Below are 18,962 nucleotides of genomic sequence, written 5' to 3' on the forward strand. Positions count from 1 at the left end.
GCCACGTAAAGCTAAAACATAGTTCATGGGGTCATCACCCCTTTGGAGATGCCCTAGGTACCTTCTCAGTTCTGGGTAAGCAGTGTCTGCTAGGCCTGTCCCTGCCCCTTCTGGGCTTCCCGCCTTTCCTCTCTGCTCCCTCCAAAGCCCGCTGCCTGCCTTGAGCTTCTCACCTTCCCGGTTCTGGGAGAGTTGTCTCTGCAGATCCTGCAGCTCTGTGTGGACCTGGCTCTTCTCAGCCTCTCTGTCAGCGAGACGCTGTTCCAGCTTCCGCACCTGGTCCCTCAGGTCATCCTGGGAAGGAAGGGCACGGTTAAACTCAAGTCCCTCCTTCCCCCACAAAGCTATCCCAGTCCAGGGCCCAAACCCTCCTCCTGGTGGGTTTGCGACCAGGATCTTCTCCCTAACTCCTGGGTTATTTACCTCTGAATGCGTGTGCACTTGGCTTCCTGAAGTGATGGTAAGCTCTGCTCCCGCTGACTGGAGCCTAGACCCCCCCCTCTGTCCCGTCCACATCACTTGGAACAGAACTCCTGCTGAAGTCTGACTCGGGGTCGCATCTCCTCTCCCTAAACTCCTACTTCAGAGCTTAGCTCAGAGGCCACTTCTCCCTCCTTCTGACCTTCCTCAAGTCAGAATGCGTTGTCCCTTCCTCCTATTACTGTATACATCTGTTATCGACCCAGTTCATTCTATCGGTTCTGCTTTATCTTAGAATGCAGTTTGGCTCCTCAGCCAAGGAATGGGCATGAGCCTTTGTGAGGGCAGAGATCAGGTCTTTCTGCATCTCGTGTCCCCAGCTCAGTGGCTGGCATATAGCGGCACTCATTTCTATTGGCTGATACAGGTTTCCTGTGAGGTGGAATTTGCAGGACATTTAGTTCAGCCTTAGGCTTAGAATGTTCCTACAAAGGGCAATCTCAGATTTCAGGGATCTCAATTTGTTGTTTTTTTTTTTTCCTTTAAGGTCTTGGTACCCAGAATAATTCATGGTTGAGAGGACAACGATGCAAAACAATACCATACATCAGTATGGGGTTTCTGCGTTCACAGGGCTCACGGAACTCCCTCGCTGACCTTGTGCGCACAGCCCTGTGACACAGGCACAATTTGTCCCGCTTTACTGCCAAAACCAAGGCCAGGAAACCAAATGCTGGCTTCCTGGTGGCCGGGGAGTAAGTGACCAAGGTGCAACCCATCCCAACCTGATCTCAGGAAGTAAACTGGCCAACCTGCTCCCCGAGTCTTGTGTGGGCAGGTGAGGAGGTCCAGGGAGGAGAGCAGGGAGACATACCCGGGCCTGCCGAGTCTTCCGCAGGTCTTGGTGGAGCTTGTGGAGGGCAGACGCCACTGCCTCAGCTGAGAGAGCCGTCAGGAGGGGCCCTCTCTTACAGAGGACCCTCGCTCCGTTCTGGTCTGGACAAATGAGGAAACACCTCCTGACTGGGCCGCACTGTGCAAGGAAACAGCCACGCCTCCCCAGACACGGCCTCGGCGTTCCCACTGATCCCTCTTCTCCTCAAGGAAGCCCTTCTAAGTAGCTCATTCATCACGCACTTTCTGCGTGCCTATGTGCCAGGCACTGCGGTGGGCACCAGGTAACGCTAGCTGTCCTTTGTTAGGCATTTAATAAGTGCCAGGAACTGTGTGAGCTATTTTACCTCTGTGATCTCATTAACTCCTTGGAAAAAAAAAATCTTGAGGTAGGTACGTTTACTATCTTCATTTTATAGTTGAAAACATCAAGTTCAGAGAGGACAGGCGACTTGCCCAAGGACACACATTCTAGCAAATGGCAGAGCTGACTGGATTGATTCCAGAGTCTGTGGCCTTAGCCCTGACACTTGCTAAGGAACTGCATTCCCTACCTTCTTCCCTGGGAGCTAGGCCTGACTTTGGCCCAAAGGACTGAGTTCCTGGGTGGCTGTCTCACCTGGCTCAGGGCCCCAGAGGGAGGGAGCGGAGTCTCCCCCGCCGCTCAGCTCAGGCCTGCTCTCATAAACAGACCCCAAAGCCTGCTGAAGGACAGAATAGAGGGTGGCTAGCTGCGCCTGAGCACGGTGCCCAGGCTGCTGTTCTGCAGCCAGTGCCTCCAGCTGGCTCTCCGTGCTGCGCAGTCGCAGCTGCAGCTGGGTTGCCTTGGCTTCCTGGGCCCACAAGGAAGCTCGCAGCTGCTGCTCTGTGACTCGAGATGCCTCTAGCTCCTCCAGCAGCTGTGCTTCCTGGGCCAGAAAATCAGCCTCTTTTTCCTTCACCTCCTGCTTCAGTAATTCCACCTGAGGGAGGAAGCATAGTTACTCTGAGCAGAGAGAGGATGCCTACTCTTCAGACCGTGCCCCCCTTCCGGCCTAGGCCCAACCCTGCTCAGACCCCAGCAAACCGTGACCAGGGCTGGAGGCTCAGCCCCCCAGAAGGTAGGGACGGCTCTGCAACGAGTGCTACCCAGGATCTGACCTTCATGGCTGCCCACTCACTCCAGACACGTGGGTGTAGGCTATACAAATGGGCTTTGGCCCTGGCTCCCTGGCAACTATGCCAATTCCCTGCTGTGATTAGAACTCTGCCTGAGACCCTGACACTGAGTCTAAGGAGATCAGTCACAATAAGAATGGCTACCATTTACTGAATGCTTATTGTGTGCATGACACTTTACACATACCTATAATAGTTAAAATGTACTGTCCTGGTTTCAGAGATGAAGAAACTGATGCTCACACCCGGAAGCAGTAGAGCTGGAGGTCAAACTCAGGGTCTGGAAATTTATCTGCTGCAGTTTACTGCCTATCTCTTACTCCCTCACTGGTCCCCTCCCAATGCCGTCTTTCCCCTGTACCCAAGCACTGGGCTCCTCCTGTGAGCACACTGAGTCCCCAGAAGTCCCTTGCCTCTGCCTGCCTAATCTGGAGTAGTACTTATTTCTCTGCTGTGTCTTGCCAAGCAGACCAAGCACCCTGGGAAGTGGCCATGCTTGAACTAGGCCTGCGTGACCTCTGCCCCTTTGGGCACTAAGTTCTGGGCCATCAGGTTCCTCACGGTAGCCGTTCTCAACTCTGGGTCCGGTTTCCAAACCCACCCTGCTCAGTCCTGGCCTCCCCGTCCTGCCAGGGCTGCTGAAGTCCCAGCAACCCTGTAGTGAGGGAAAAGATGAAGGTCCTCTTCACAGAACCATCCCGAGCCACCACCCGCAACTCCAGGAGCAGGCTGCCACCGAGGAACAGGACCCATCGCTGGGTGGGGCCAGGGGGCAGGTACCTGGGCACTGAGCTCCTTCTGTCCTTCCTGGGCCTCCTGCATGTCCTGGCGCAGGGAGCTCAGCTCCTGTTGTCGAACAGAGTCAGCTTCTTCTAAGACAAGGAGTCTCTGTTCCTTCTCCACCAGAGACAGAGTCAGGCTGAAAGGAGAAGGGCCAGGCCATTCTCTCATGGAACGAACAACTACCTTCTCAACTGACTGTACTAAACATAGCACTGATGACCAAAATAGAAAGAGTAATGATAACGATTACAGTGTAACAATAAAGGTTTCTATTTATTGAGTGCTCCGAGATACTTCTTGTATAGGATACCTCATTATAATTTTATAGTTTATTCTTCTCTGGGAAATTCCAGAAATATTCATACCATACCTTGAATCTAACATGTCTACTCTTTTAGTCCCCTCTGCACCTCCCCTGCCCCCAATCACCCCCTATTGCGTTCCCGAGCTCAGTGAACCCCGCCTAAGAAGCCTTGACCATATCACAGAGTTCTCCCTTGGCCCCTCCTAAACCCAATGTATGATGACAAATAACTGATTCCGATTTCCTCAATGTCCCATAGACTCCGTCCTTCCTGCCCACCTCACTCCCCTACCCTGGTTCAGCTTTAGTATCTCTCATCTAGATAATCCTACGGGCTCCTAGCTCATCTTCCTGCCTCCAGCCTCATCAACAAAAGGATGTGTCCCGCCCCAGGCGCCTGCAGGCCTGAGGATGCACACTGCTTTTCCTTCCGGGCATCTTGCCTCATTCCTGCTGTTTCACTGTTCCTGCAATACATCCTAGGCTGGACTGTGTTGACTTGCCTACTTAAAACCCTGCGATGGTTTCCTACCAAACCTAAGACAACTACAAACTCCTCTCTGTGACCTAGAAAATCCTGATGCCCTGGACCTGTCCCGCTCAGGTCACTCTCTCTGCAGTCACCAGGCTCCAGTCACGCCGCACCTTCAGGCTCACCGAACACCCCAAGCTCCGATCCGCCCCAGTGCCCCTGCATGTGACTTCTGTCCCCCTCCGTGTGGGGCTCCATCTCGTCCTTCAGTGATCAGTTTCAAACTGACCTCCTGAGCAAGCTCTTCCCTAACATCTAAAGTAGATCCCTGCCCCCGTCCGCCCCCATTTCTATTTCAGCCTCCCATCTCTTTCCTCCTCACCGTGTAACATAGTCTGCAACCGTTTATTTGGGGGATCATTTGATGGATGTCTTGCCCACAAAACTATACGTTCTGTTGAGACAGGTACCGTACCGTCTTGTTTATCACCGCATCCAACCCCTGGCAGAGTGGGTGGTACACGATGCACGTGACTCATTATTTACTAAGTAAGTAAAGTGCGGGATTTGCAGACAGGGACAGCATCCCGCCCACCTGGCTACCTGTGCAGCCCACAGCTGGAGACAAGAAAGGTGAGACTAGCTAACACACAATACACTATACAGATGATGTATTATTATAGAATTGTACCCCTGAAAACTACATAATTTTATTAACCGATGTCAGTTAAAAAAAAAAAGACTATATGACCTGAGCTAAGAACTGTCAACCTCCCAGTGACCACGGTAGCCAGACAAAAGCCAGCTCCACGGCTTGTCCAACCTACCTGGCTTTGTCCCGCTCCAGCTCCTGCTGAATTCGGCCGCACTCCTGGGCCTCTCTCAGCTTCTCCTGAACCTCCTGCTCCACCAGCCTCCAGGAGTCATCCTTGGAAACCAGCTGAGACTTCAGGTCTTCTACCTGGAAAATTAAGGGCGTGAGAACCAAGGGCAGGGGGCCAGCGGGAGGATGCTTCTCACCCAGGGCTTCGTGGTCCTTCAAGGTTTACCACTGCAAACCTTACCACCAATCAACCCATCCACACCCTTCCTAACCAGCCCCTCCCCAAATACCATCCAGCTTAGTCCTCTGTCTCCCAGCCTCACATGCGCTGGGTAAAGGCAGGCACACATAACAATCTTGGCTGAATATAACTACATCCAAAGGCAAAGTGGTAGGCAAGTGTAGAGTGACTGTGTTTTTTTAAATGAACAGTCAGAACACCCTCTGATATAGGGTTCTGAGAAGGAAAAGCAATCAGAATAAAAAAGCAATCTGGGTAAAAACGCTGATCTAGGGGAAGGACGAGAAGAACAACTGACACCTGGGCTGCCCGAGAAAATCTGAGTTCTGTGGTCACCACAGACAGACTACTACCCCAGGCTCAAGGGGCACGTGCTCAGCTCTGAGCATTCCCTCACTCTTCCACTCAGTTCCGGGGCCTGCCCTTCCCCTCCCAAGCTCCCAAGGTTCCCTTGTCCTGCAGGAGGGGGTGGGGCAGCCTGGCTCTGCTGGGGAAAGGCTGTGGGGCTGGGAGAGAGGAAGAGGGACCTGCTTCTGCAGGTTTATCTTATCCTGCAGGAGGGAGCTGCCCTCTTGCCGGAGGGCAGTGAGGTCATCTCTGTGCTGCTGGGTTTCCCGCTCCAGCTCCCGCTGAGCCTCCCGGAGCTGGGACTGCAGCATCCCGGTGGTCTCCTGCAAAGCGGGGAGATGGCTGTGAGGAGAGGAAGCTTTCACAGGGTGCCTGGGTCTAGAGTTCATGTTGTAGAAATCCATGTTGTATAAATACTAATTTTTTAGTTAGATTAGCAAAAGCTGAGGCAGGACCCAGCAATCCACCTTGTTTCCATCATGTCTGCTGCCTCATCACCTCCCCTCCTACCCCTCTCCTCCCTCCCAAAGCCCGCCGCTCGCCCAGGGTTCCTCGGCCCTGAGCTGGCGGCAGTCCCTCCCCGGGCAGTCGCAGCAGCCTCCTGTTGCACAGCCCAGCTTCTCCTTCACACACGCACTCCCCCCAACACACGCACTCACACACAGGCATAAACACACAATTCTCCATTCAACGATAAAGTGTTTTTAAACATATATACCAAATCACGTCCTTCTCTGCTTTTTAAATACCATCCAATGGTTTCCCACTGCCCTCAGAACAAACTCCAGGCTCCTCCCAGGGCTGACACAGGGCTTCTGCCTGCCTCTCCACTCACTCCTGAGGTTATCACGCTGGAGCCACGCCACATCCTTTCTGTCCTTGGGCTCCCCAGGCCCTCTGCTGTCTGTCCCAGGGCCCTCATGATGCCTGTTTCTGCTGCCTACACTGTTCTTCAAACGGCCGGCTGCTTTTTAACAGTTTTATTAAGATATAGGTCACATGCCACAGAAGTCACCCATTTAAAGCATAAAATTCAATGTTATTTAGTGTATTCTATTCATGGAGATTTGCGACTATCACCGCAATACATTTTAGGACGCCTTCATCAGCCCAGAGAGAAACCCTGCACCGTCCCCATCTCGTATCCTCCCCCTGCCACTCCTCTACTCCCTGTCTCCGCAGACCGTCTGGACATTTCCCATCACTGGGATCGTGCCCTGTACAGCTCCTTGTGACTGGCCTCTTTCACGTAATGTTAGCGTAATGTTTCCCAGCTTCATATCCCTCTAGTTCCATGGGGCTGGCTCTTTTTAAACCTCAGGTCTCAGCTCAAACATTCCTTTCCCACTGGGGGCCTCCCTGACCGCTTGTCCAAAGCGGCCACCTTTGAATCTCTCTTTATTATTATGCCCCCTTATTTGACAGCACCTACTTCAACCTGTGATCATCTCATTCTTTTGTGTCCGCCCATCTCTGTCTGTCTCTGCCACTAGGAACGTAAGCTCCTTGCAAGCAGGGACCACGTCTGTCACATTCACTGCAAGCTGCACCTGTGCTTGCCATGTGTTGGCACCCGGGCAGGGCCTGGCCCAGGGAAGTGCCAGTGTTGAACTTGTCAACCAGAGTTCCCTCTCCTCCGCTGCTCGGGACCACCCTCCATACCTGCTCCTTCAGCTTCTGAGCCTTCATGTCCTGCCTCAGCCTTTCCAGCTGCTGGCTGGCATCGGCCAATTCCTTCTGGGTCTGCAGCAGTGTCTCCAGGAGGGATACCCTCTCCTTCTCTGTTTCCACCTGCATCTGTGGGGGGGCGGGAGGGCAAGGGCTTGTTGGGTTGAGGCCACTCCAGCAGCTCTGCGGCTCTTCCGGTGAGTGGGGCGGGGGCCCAGGCAGAGGGAGGTCCGGACCTGCTGACGGAGAACCAGGAAGCACAAAGATTGCCCCTGGGCTTCACACTGACAGGATGCGGTGAGCGTCAGCCCTCCCTCAGGAAGTATGACATACTGCCGGCCCTGCAGCTAGGGCTGCCGATCACCCAGCTCACTGGTAGCCAAGTGCGTAGCTGCGTTCTGTTCCAGGAGCCCCAGCGGCACTGCTCTTGGAGGGGAAAAGGAAGTGGTCCACGGCAGGGGCACCAGAGGTTGGCTGTCTAGCCCCCCACCTGGCACAGGGTGCTCTTGGCCTCGGCCTGTTCTTCTTCCCTCTGGGTCCGGAGGGCCTCGGTTTCTGCCTGCTGCTCCCTCAGCCTCATTTCCAGCTCCATTTTCTCCCTCTCTAGGCACTCCAGAGCCTTATCCAGTTCCTGCTGGTGCAGGGAGCACTCTTTCTCCTGGTCATACAGAGGAAACGCTGTTACAACCAAATGGGTGAGGCCAGGAGGCCGAAGGAGACCTGGAGGAGAAAAGCAAGCCCACCGCTCCCCAGGGGTGAGATCTTGGTCTAGGCCTGTTCCTGCTCTGTAAAGCGAGGCTAACGATCCCTGCCTGACTCTTCTCACCGAACTTTATGAGAATCAAATGAGATTTATAAAAAATCAAACGACATCACACGTAAAAGTGTTTTCTAAAGTGCAGCCATCACTACTATAAGCTTTGAGTATCCGCTATTTTAGAGCAACCACGTCACGGCTGACGGCTGTTAGCAATGAACCGGGGCGGCAGGCTCGCCCTGTTGCCCACAGTCCCCGGAGCCAGCCTTCCGAAAAGTCAGGCGGAGCCCAGCGAGGATGTCCCCCGTTAAACGGTATAAGAGTATCCAGGTGCGGCATCCTGGTCCTCTCAGAGGCCCACCAGTGACCACAGCCTTCCCTGACCTCCCAGGCTAACCCAGCACCCCCATTAGGTTCTCAGGATAGTGGGGACGGGCCCTGCAGCCAGGCCGCGACTGCTAGTGTGACCTCACTTACACTGTGAGGAATTTCAATCCCATCTCTGTGCCTCAGTTTCCTTGTCTAGAAAAACGGGGGTAACAACAGTGCCCTCCTAGGGTTGTTTTGAGCATTAAGATAAGTCACATAAAGCACTTTAAATGGTGCACAGCATGCAGAACTATCTATCATCATCACCATCAACATGAGTAAAAAACTGTATCTAGGTTGAGAGGAATAAATACAGGAAAAATATTCTGAATGTTCCTGTGTCATTTAGGAGAAAGGTGAATGTACTGATTAACTTCAGGCTTAAAAAAAAAAGAGTAAATGTATTGGGGAACACTGGTCAATAACCTCATGTAAATTTCAGGCGTACAGCATCACAATTTGTCACCGGTGCACTCTACTGCGTGCTCACCACTCAAAGCCCGGTCTCTTTCTGTTGCCACACATCTGATCCTCCTTGAGATTTTCAGTATACATTTTAAAATATTAAAGGAAACAACAGAATAAAAAAATAGAGTATGTATCATCCACAGCAGTAGAGAGAAAAAAGAGGTGAGAAAAGACTACAACTCAATTGCCCCATCTAATCTTCTAAAAGAAGTTAAGAAAGGTGATTCTTGCCCCCCCACCCCATGTGAAGAGACATAAAAAGGCAGCACAAACAGCATGAGGTGGTGGAGATAAATCCAAATATACCTATAGCTACAGTAAAAGAAAACAGACTAAATGATGTTATTAAAAGACAAAAGAAACACAGTTCTGAACTGGCAAGAATGGGTCCAAGGCACTCCTCTGCTCCCTTGCCATCCTGGGGCCAGCTTAACAATTCTAAATCCCAGGATCAGCCCTGGTTGGTGTAGTTAAGTGGATTGAGTGTCGGACTATGAGCCAAAGAGTCACTGGTTCGATGCCCAGTCGGGGCACATGCCTGTGTTGCGGGCCAGGTCCCCAGTACGAGGTGCATGAAAGGCAACCACACAATGATGTTTCTCTCCCTTTCTTCCCCTCTCTCTAAAAACAGATAAAATCTAAAAAAAAAAAAAAAAATCCCAGGATCCACTCTCAATTCTCTCTGTACATACCAAACAACAATAACAGCAAACACAAACACAGAGCTCAATAGATGCTAGAAACCCTTCCTAGTGTTTTTCATATATTAACTTCTTTAAGAGGTACTGGACCAAAGAAACCTGAAACACTAACTCAAAAGAATATACACACTCCTATGTTCACTGCAGTGGTATTTACAACAGGCAAGATACGGAAGCAGCCCAAGTGCCCCAAAACAGACAAATGAATAAAAAAAAGTGGTGGTAAATACATACAATGGACTATTACTCAGCCATAAAAAGAATGAAATCTTACCACCTGTGAGAATATGGATGAACCCAGGGGTATTATGCTAAGGGAATAAATTAGTCAGGGAAAGGCAAACACCATGTGATTTCACTTATATGTGGAATCTAAAGAACAAAATTAACAAACAAGAAAATAGAAACAGAATCATAGATACAGAAAACACACTGATGATTGCCAAAAGGGAAGGAGCTTGGGGGTCTGGGTCAAAAGGGGGAAAGAATTAAGAAGCACAAATGTGTAGTTACAACACAGTCACGGGGATGTGAAGTCCAGCACAGTCACTAACACGGTGATAACTGTGTGTGGTGCCAGGTGGGCACTGGAAATACGGGGCGGGGGGGAGTGGGCTGGGGGGATTCTTTGTAGAATATATGATCGTCTAACCACTACACACCTAAAACTAACACAGACAATACTGCATGTAAACTGTAACTGAACATTTTATTTCTAGTTTCCACTTTTCCTAGAACCTGGAGACTTCCCCTTGGTAACCAGGCTAGTCCTGTTCAGATTTCATTCTTGTGAGCAGTAACATCTGGACCAAGAGCCAGCAGGAGGCGCACTCGGTGAAGGGAGGCCAGGTCTGCCTCTCCCCCCGCCCCCCCCCGGCCACACCCACCACCTACCCATTTCTCCTGGAGCCGCTTCACCTCCTCCTCATGGGCTGACTTCTGCTGCTGCAGGGCAGTCTGCCCCTCTCGCTCAGCCCGGGCCAGCTGTCTGGCTGCTGTCTCCCGCTCCTGCTCTGCCTGGCTCCGTTCAGTGTCCAGCTCCAGCTTCAAGCACCTCACTTCCCCTAAGATGCCAGGGACAGGATCTGGCCTCTGAGCCTCTTCCCTCCTCCTTTTACTCCTCTCCCCAGACCTCATGAGCAACGCCCATCTCAGAGGCCCTGGGCCTGGCTGGAGAAGGCCCTCTAACAGCTTCCCGCTGCCTTCCTGGCTGTCCATGTGGCCATGGAATGGGGCGTGGCCATCCCAGTTGGGTTCTCACCTTGGATTACTTCCTTGGCTTGAGTGACAGTTTGAATCTGGACCTCCAGCTGCCCCTTGGTGACCTCTATCAGAGAATTTTGTTGCTGGGCCTCGAACAGACTGCTCTCCAGTAGCTCCTTGGCTGAGCTGTCGAGCACAGGAATCAGGAAGAGTTCTCACCCATCAAGCCCCTTGCCCTTCCTTAAGAGGAGTTGGGTTCTAAGTACTGGCTACCTGGAGAAGTTAGGGGGGCAATGACAAATTAATAACTCATGTAAAACCTATACAGGTTTGGCAGAGAACCTAGCTTGGCTACCCTTTGCCTTGCAAAGCTCTCTCTGCCCTTGGCTGAACAGGGCCTGGGCCCTACCTGAGCCCCAGAAGTTGATCAGAGAGGTCCTGCCGGTCCCTCTCCACAGCCTGCAGCCGCACCTCTAGAGCCGCCCTCTCCCGCACTAGGGCCTCCTTCTCCTGGACTTCCCGGGCCAGCACTTCTTCCTGTCGCTTTGTCTCCAGATGCAGCTGCTCCAGCTGAGCCGAGGCTGCTTCCTGCTGGTGACGAGCCTGAGGGGAAGAAATTGGTGAGACAGAGAGCAGGGGCAGGGTTCCCCCCAGAGCTGCCATCATGGGTTGGGGCCAATGGCTGCTCAGAGATTCTGGACCCAGCTCTGTGAGCCCTGGGCACTGCCCACTCACACCAAATGGCATTTACGTATTTCCAGACCAACCCACACAGCCCCCAGCCCAGGAAGCATGCTCTCCTTTGAGCAAGACCCCATGCTAGGGCACCTACTTCTACCAGAAAGAAAGTGATCAGTGCCTGGAGAAAGGGACTCTGAGAAGGGGGAGCATGTGTAATTCTTAGGGTAATGAGACGTTTGGTGGAGGAGAAAGCTGACCTTTGAGTCTGGTCATCGGTTCAGAAAAATGTACTGAGCCCCTGCTCTGTGGTAGACACTCTACTAAAGCTGGAGAACAGAAACAAGTAACACATAGGTTCCTCGCCTTCAAGGAGCTTTTGATCTAATGCTGCAAATGTGCAAACAGATAATTATGACATAGTACGAAGGGCGTGGTGGTTGAAATGTGCATAAGAGCATATAAATCAAATTGGAGGGTATGGGGTAGTAGGGAATCACTGAAGGATTTCTATAGGGATTTTTTTTTTAATGGGAAGATATACCCCAAACTAGCAACACTGGTCATTTCTAGGAAGAAAGGCTTTGTCACCTTCTGAGTCATTTCTGTAGTGTTTGAAAATGAGCATGTATTAACCCTTAACATGATGGTCTGCATTTTGCCTTACCTCACTTAGTTTCTCTTGAAGTTCTTCCTTTTCTCCTTGGATGCCCCTGAGATCTGCCTGCAGCTCAGCCCCGGTCTCCTCCGCCTTCTGCAGCTGAGCCTCCAGGTGAGTGTTCTTCTCCCACAGGGCGTCCCTGCTCCGCTCCGCCTCCGCCAGGCCTGCCTGCAAAGCGTTCCTTGCCTGCTCCGCGACCTCCATTCTGCAGCACACAGACTGGTTCTCCTGTTCTAACTACTGACCAACAGGGGAAGGGCACCAAAGACACAGGGTTACAGGTTAGAGATCAAGTTCGGAGACAGAAATCCATGAGAGATATGACCCTGTTCTCTAAACAAGGACACAGGAGTGCTTATAAGAGGGGGAGCTGTGCATTCATTTGGTTTAGTGCTTATGTTCCAGGTACTGGATGGACTGAGGCTTGGGATAGAGATAAAAAAGGCAAAATACTACTCTCAAAAAATCCAGAATAAGAAAACAGGGAAGATTTCTGGGGCTCCAGGGAATGGGTATTGAAGAGATGTTAAATTTGCAACTTCACGAGAAGACTCTCTGAGACTTAGACGCTTCAGCAGGTCCTGTTCTGGTGACTGCTGGTATCTCGTGCAACAGGATTAAAAACCTAGTGTTCCTATGTTTGTGATGTTTATTATGTAAGATCCCATATGTGCTGGGATCTAGAGGTGTCATTTGTTTGTTGATAAATTATGCTGATAAAAAATACATTAAAAAAAAAACCCCTGCCCTGACCGGTATAGCTCAGTTGGTTGGACATTATTCTGCAACGCAGAAAGTCACTGGTTTGATTCTCAGTCAGGGCGCACAGCTGGGCTGTGGGTTGGTCCCCAGTCGGGGCGTGTACTAGAGGCAACTGATCGATGTTTCTCTCTCACATCGATACTTCTCTCCTTGCTTACCTCCCCTCCCTCTAAGAAAATAAATCAAATAAAAACCTAGTCTTCCTTCCTAAGGTGTGGGCCTCCTTCCTAGCGCTGCTGATTTCACCCTAAAGCCCAAAGGTGGTTCTGCTGTAGGAGTGGGAGGGGATGATTAAAAATCGCCCCCTCGCTAAGCCCAGTCCGTGTCGTCTGCCCTCTGCACTGTAAACGCTCCTTCTGCTCATTTCAGGACCAGGTTTGGGAGCTGCTCTGTCTTGGGCTGATTTATTTTAAGGACTCTTTCCAGTCCTAGGCCTCAGCTTCCTCTGCCACTGGCTGACCCTCAGTCAGGGCCCCGCCCCACCCCACCCTGTGCCCCAGAAGAGTCTTTGCTCACCTGGAGAAGCTGCTGGCTCAGCCCAACTTTATCTAAGGCCAAAGCCTCATTTAAGGCACTGAGCTTGGCAGCTGCAGCCCGAAGGTCAGCCACCTCAGCCTTCAAGCTGTTCTCAGAACTTGACAGCTCCACAATGGACTGTTCTGCCTAAAAACAGAGAGTCAAAGGTTTCTTCCTCGCAGTTTTCCTGCAGCAGCTCCTCGCTCACACGTCCCCAACACCTGCTGCTCTCCTCGTGCGGAGATCAGTTAGTGCTCCTTTCCCCTCCTCACATTCCGAACAAGATCTCCCTTCATTCATTCTTCCTCCCAATGTACTCTCTCTGTATTGGAATTAAAGTGGTTTCTGAAGTTTAAGTCTATGGTGTCAGTCTCTTTTCTAAAACCGTCCGGGGACTTCATCCGTCTCCTCATTCCCTAAGGAGTGAGACAGGGGCTCACAGTGCAGGGGCACAGACGTGGGGATGTGTGAGCAAGCGCAGCGGTAACGACACCGCACACGACGCAAGCACAGGGGCTCTGGGACCTCAGAGAAAGCTCTGATTCGGACTGGGAGAGTCGGAAAGGGTAGAAGAACTGACAGTTAAGTTGGCTACTACCGAGACGAGGAACGGTTTGAGGTGAAAGGGGAGGAAAAAAGCAGTCCAGGCAAGAGGAAGAGTCTAACGCACGCCAAGTAGCAGCGTCGTGAAAGAACACAGCGGAACGGGCTGCAATCAGTGCTCTGTGGCAGGAGTAAAGGCACCTGAGGGGTTAGGACAGGGATGTGGAATGAAGGGGAGACTAGAAGCTGTCTGTCTGGGGCGGGGGGCAAGGGCTTTGCGTGCAGCTCCAAGGAGCCAGGAAGCCTCTTAATGGTTTTAGAAAAGAGACTGACATAACTGACTTCTACTTCAGAAAACCATTCTAATTTCAACATAGAGAGTATGTTGGGAGGGAAAGAACCCAAAAGCAGAGACTAATAAATGGGGCCAGAAATATAAAGGGTCATGGCTGGCAAGTGAAGACTGAGCCAGGCTGCATAACCTTTTCCTGGGAACACAACTTCCGAAGCGGCCGGCCCCACCCAGCAGGTGAGGGGGAGCCCACGCACCCTCGCCAGCGCTGCGGCCACTTCTCGTTGCTCTTGCCTCAGCAGCTCTCCTTCCAGGCGACTGGACTCCAGGGCTTCCCGAAGAGTGATCAGCTCACTGAGCGATTCGGACTGTTTGGCTTCCAGGCCCGCCAGTGTCTCCTGACTAAGGTGGGAAGGAGAGGGGGCTGGAGGGAATCGTAGGGAGTGGCCACACCTCAAAGGGGAACAGGAATATAATTGCTGTTATGGAAACCTTTGCTATGCCCACAAAAGAATAACTGATAAAGATCTCCAAGACATACAAGTTGAAAAAAAGCAAGGTGCAGAACAGTGAATGTAGTGTACTACCTTTTCTGCAAGAAATGGGGAAAATAAGAATGATGCAGAATTTGCATAAAGCAGCACTGGAAAGAAAGACAACCAAGAACTTGATTTAAATGATTGCCTACAAAAGGAAGGGAAATGGAATGGGTGAATGACAGAGAGGGGAGTAAGACTTTCTCTGTGTGTGTCTCTTTAAATAGTTTTGGCTTTTAAGTCACATAAATATTGATAAAAGTATTATCAATTCCAACAAATTACATTTAAAAATACATAATTATGTTTGTGGATTAGTTCTTCTCCTTGGTACAGGAAGACCCACTCCTTGCACAAGTCGTGATCCTTATAGCAATCCTTTGAGATTCCCGTTTGTGCCTACCAGGTGCAAGGAGGCAGGGCACGGGGGAGGAAGGTGCAGGCCCTGCCGCCAGCTACTCAAAACCTACCATCTGCCAGGCTCTATGCCGGTGTTTTGCAAATACTTCAAAATACTTCTCTAATCTGCTGAATGACCAAGGTGACTATTATCACCCCCATTTTACAAATAAAGTCATCTGTCCAAGTGGCTGGGCCATAACTTAAACCAAGCTTTTGCCCAGCCTGAAAGGCCTTGCTTTTTACGGATTAGCTGGGTCCCTTTACTCTGAAATTCCCTTTCCTGACCAGCTCATTTCCCATCCCTTCTCAGGCTAAGTCCTACCTTGTAGCCAGCCCAGGCTGCTCTGAACATGCCATGAGCCTCCCTGCCTCCTTTTCATTGCCCATCTGTTCCTTCAGCCCATTCTCCCACTCTTTACAAATCAAAGTGTGTCCAGGCCCAGCCCAAAGGCTCCCCTCTCCTCCACAAAGCTTTCAATAATTAACTGTTGCTCCTATGCTCCCAAAGGACCTGGCCTGAAACTCTACTTAGCTCATACTTCATCTGGTCTCATGCCACAGTTAGTTCTTTGTCTTCCCTGTCAGACTGCAAACTGCTTGAGATTAGGGCCTGAGTCTCATTTACTTCTGTACCTCCCACAGTGCCTCATCCCTTAAGGCTGCTGGGCAAAGCCTAGATGAACTTTCAGTGTTCATTTTTCTGCAAAGGAAGGAGCGGTAAGCTAATCTGAACCTAATGCACGCCAGGTTTCAACTTCTAAGTTCCATTTCTTCAACTCTCTGAGAGAGGGCAGTGGGCAGAGGAGGGTGTGGAATGGATGGGAAGCTCCCATCAAGACCCAGTAAGGAGGGGACAGCTCGCACTCACAGGCGCTCCCTCTCACGGACAGCCAGGTGCAGCACCTCCTGCTGCTCCTCCTTCTCGCCCTGAGCAGAGTCCCCCTGCAGCTGCAGCTCCATGTTCGTCCTTCGCAGGCGCCATGCTTCCTGCTCCAGCACCTCCAGCTGCTGCTGCAGCTCTTCCCTGGTCTTCTGCAGGAGCTCTCGCTCCCTGGAAGAAGGAGATCAAAGATGAGCAGAGACCCCAGAACCTAGAGTCCTTCCTAGAAACAGTCATCACAGGATCAAAGGACAAAGACGTCTGTTTCCTTTAAACATCTCACCTTCCCTTTAGAGCAGGAAACTTTTTTTTTTACCATCACAAGAACCCAAAACCGAGTGAGCAGGAACAAGCAGAACACAAGGTGAGGCAGCCCTGAGCAGCCCTGGGCTTCAGGGACAGCAGGGCCGGCCAACCAGTAACGTGATGGGAGAGGGTCAACGACCAGGTGAGGACGAGCCTGGGGAGGAAGGGGGGAATGAGCCACCCCCTGCTCACTTGCTGAGCGAGTCCACCTCTCCCTGGAGATCCACGGTCTGTCCTGCCAGAGTGTCCCGCTCCCCAGTGAGCTTCTGTAACCGCTGTCTCAAGGCCTCGCCCTCTTCCTCCCACTGATTGTGCTGCTGCTGCAAGAAGCTCACAGCTTCCTGACAGCCCGAAAGCTGCTGCCTCAGGTCCTGTGGAGGGAGAGTAACAGAGTGAAATGGTGAACAAGAGGGCAGGAAAGGAGGGATGTCAGAAGCCTGAAAGTAGGGCTGGGCAAGGGGGTGGGGGCTGCTGCAACACCCCCTTGGTGAGGGTAAGCTAAGAAGGGATGCAACCAATCGAGAAGATCAGAGGTTACTGGGCTTCTGTGGGTCCTGGAGTCTCAGAGTTCGTCCTCTTCAAATGTACAGTGTTGGGGGCGGGGAAACCCTCAGAATCGGGGAACACCCCCCACCCCCTCCCAGGGCTCCCGCTGCCAATCTGTGCATTCACTGGCACAGAGAGGGTGCCCGTCACCCACAAGTACAGCTGGGCAGACACAGAGGTTCTACTGGGCGCTCTGGGGGGTTCACAGAAACACCTCATGACTGGTCAACATAGCGAAAGGGGCCGTCCAGGCTAGAGGGGTCCCTGGACACAAGTCACTTTCAACCCCACCCCTGTGCCTGAGGGAATGCTGGGGTTCTCACCTTCACCGCCTGGCGTTTCCGAGTCATCACTGAACGCACCAGAATGACGGCCTTGTCTGGGTCTCGGGAGTCAAACTGGGAGAAGTCACTGGAGCCCAGCCCCAAGGTGCTCTCAGGCCCAGAGCCTTGGGACAGACTGTCCCCCTCTTCCACCATGACCTGAAACCCAACACAGCAGGGTCACCATCCTAGTGGCCAAGGCCTGGAGTCCGTACAGGGGACGAACACTATAGCCGGGACAAGCCCAATGTTTTCCTTCCTGGGTCCTCTCCCTGGGGAGTGGGAGGAGGGTATCGAAGGGCAAATAAAGGTGGTTCCTTTAACTCTTCACCTTGTCACCCAAACCTAGGACTAGCAACAAGGCCAGAGCACTCTGATGTAATAACAAATGGAGAAGTGAAGAAGAGGCGTTTGAGGTAATGTAGCCCAGAATCCAGCCACTGGCCGGAGAATTATAGCTGGCGATAAGAAGGAGGGCCTGTTCCAGCAGGCAGTGTGAACACTTGAATGCTTAGCCACCTAGTAGGTTCCGGGCTTCAGATACACTCAGGGAAATCATCCCCACGAGACCCCAAGTCTGAATGCCTCAGAGAATGGAAATCTGGGCACCACTGAGGGCGCCTGGAGGCCCGGGGAGGAGCGAGGTCCAACCTGGTGACCTTGAGCAGAGGGCTTACCAGTACCTGGGTTATATCCTTGATCATCTGCTGCAAAGACAGCTTCTCCTCTCGGGCGTTCCTGCTGAGCGATGCCTCATGCTCCATTAACTCCGCGTGGTTTGTCTCCTGGACAGGGAACACAACAGAGCCGAGCAGCTGGACACTCAACAAACGTGAGCTGTCACTGGAGGATGGCTACTCCCTCTCAACAAACAACTGACGTTTGAGACATAAGGTGAAACCAGAGGAACCTCTAGCCCCAAAGCTAGCAATAGACCTGAAGACTCAAGATTTCCTCTCCCTGCAACCCCCCCAGCTTATGGTGTTGGTGGAGGCCTAAAGACACAGACCTGCGGTGACATTTTGTCGAACCAACACTTACAAAATTGAGAGATTTTATGAATTGAGATCTGAATTTTTCTGGCTTCCCAAAAAGTTAACAAGTGAGCCACAACAGCCCTCATTCCTACATGGCAACAATTTACTGAAGTTGGGCAATGGATGCCTCTTCCAGAGAAGCATGTGCTCTTCAGGGCCCTGCAGTCCCTGCTACTCCTCCTTGCTTCCTTAATATGGAGACCCAGAGTCCCCTCTACTAAAAACTAAATATGCCAGCACTGGAAAAACCAGAATGCTTCACTCATTTACCTCATCGGGCCCTGCGGACATTTGAAAATTTGCGAATTCCTGACAAACAGGAACTAAAAAGGCACGCACGTGTCCAGCCCCCAGCTGATCCCAGCTCGGAGGAGCAGACTCGGCGTGTGCACGTGGATGTGAGTTCAGGATCTGCCTAAAACCGGAGCAATCTGAGAGATGAAAGGGCACGTGGGACCAAGCCGGAGGCTCGCACGCCCAGCCTGAGCGGATCCCTCGGATAACGGCCCCGGAAGACGTCACGTCAACGACACAAACATCACTCCTTCTGAAGACACACGGTTCAACGACTGGGCAGGTCTAGCGGTTGGCCAAGCCCTACCACCCTGCCACTCCCAGTCACTGACGTTGCTTATGCCCATCTGGAAAACGTTCAACAAGCCAACTCTTTCCCCAGTGTCAGTCCTTCAGACACACGAAGGCAGCCATCGTGGCTTCCTCGAGTCCCTCCCTCAGGGCTGACCTCGCCACACCCCTCAGTTGCGTCCTCTGTGACTAGGTTTGGATTTCTCCACACATCCCCTTCTCGGTTTGCCGGCGTGCCCCTTAGCGTGTGTCCCGCTCTCTCTGCTAGGGACCTGCTGCCTGCGTT

General features: G+C 52.0%; 1 protein-coding gene across 9 annotated transcripts in view; it reads right to left on the bottom strand.

Annotated features, from left to right (window-relative positions):
- Positions 1-18,962, bottom strand: part of CEP250 (centrosomal protein 250) — a 41,848-nt gene that overhangs the window by 10,397 nt on the left and 12,489 nt on the right. For 7 of the 9 annotated variants that reach the window (XM_045832939.1, XM_045832938.1, XM_045832934.1 and 4 more), the window contains 18 exons: positions 17,738-17,839; positions 17,055-17,213; positions 16,378-16,556; positions 15,868-16,050; positions 14,319-14,463; positions 13,227-13,373; positions 11,955-12,185; positions 11,019-11,212; positions 10,668-10,795; positions 10,301-10,470; positions 7,602-7,769; positions 7,106-7,240; positions 5,623-5,766; positions 4,859-4,992; positions 3,253-3,391; positions 1,934-2,276; positions 1,295-1,416; positions 174-294 (listed from right to left, as the gene is read on the bottom strand). In XM_045832939.1, the coding sequence (XP_045688895.1) occupies positions 174-294; positions 1,295-1,416; positions 1,934-2,276; positions 3,253-3,391; positions 4,859-4,992; positions 5,623-5,766; positions 7,106-7,240; positions 7,602-7,769; positions 10,301-10,470; positions 10,668-10,795; positions 11,019-11,212; positions 11,955-12,185; positions 13,227-13,373; positions 14,319-14,463; positions 15,868-16,050; positions 16,378-16,556; positions 17,055-17,213; positions 17,738-17,839 (2,944 nt within the window). Of the gene's footprint in view, positions 1-173; positions 295-1,294; positions 1,417-1,933; positions 2,277-3,252; positions 3,392-4,858; positions 4,993-5,622; positions 5,767-7,105; positions 7,241-7,601; positions 7,770-10,300; positions 10,471-10,667; positions 10,796-11,018; positions 11,213-11,954; positions 12,189-13,226; positions 13,374-14,318; positions 14,464-15,867; positions 16,051-16,377; positions 16,557-17,054; positions 17,214-17,737; positions 17,840-18,962 lie in introns of those variants that run through there. The other 2 variants (XM_045832940.1, XM_045832943.1) reach the window with 2 other exon arrangements.

Source organism: Phyllostomus hastatus, unplaced genomic scaffold (assembly GCF_019186645.2).
Source record: "Phyllostomus hastatus isolate PE091 unplaced genomic scaffold, TTU_PhHast_1.1 phas_contig_17, whole genome shotgun sequence".
NCBI lineage: Eukaryota > Metazoa > Chordata > Mammalia > Chiroptera > Phyllostomidae > Phyllostomus > Phyllostomus hastatus.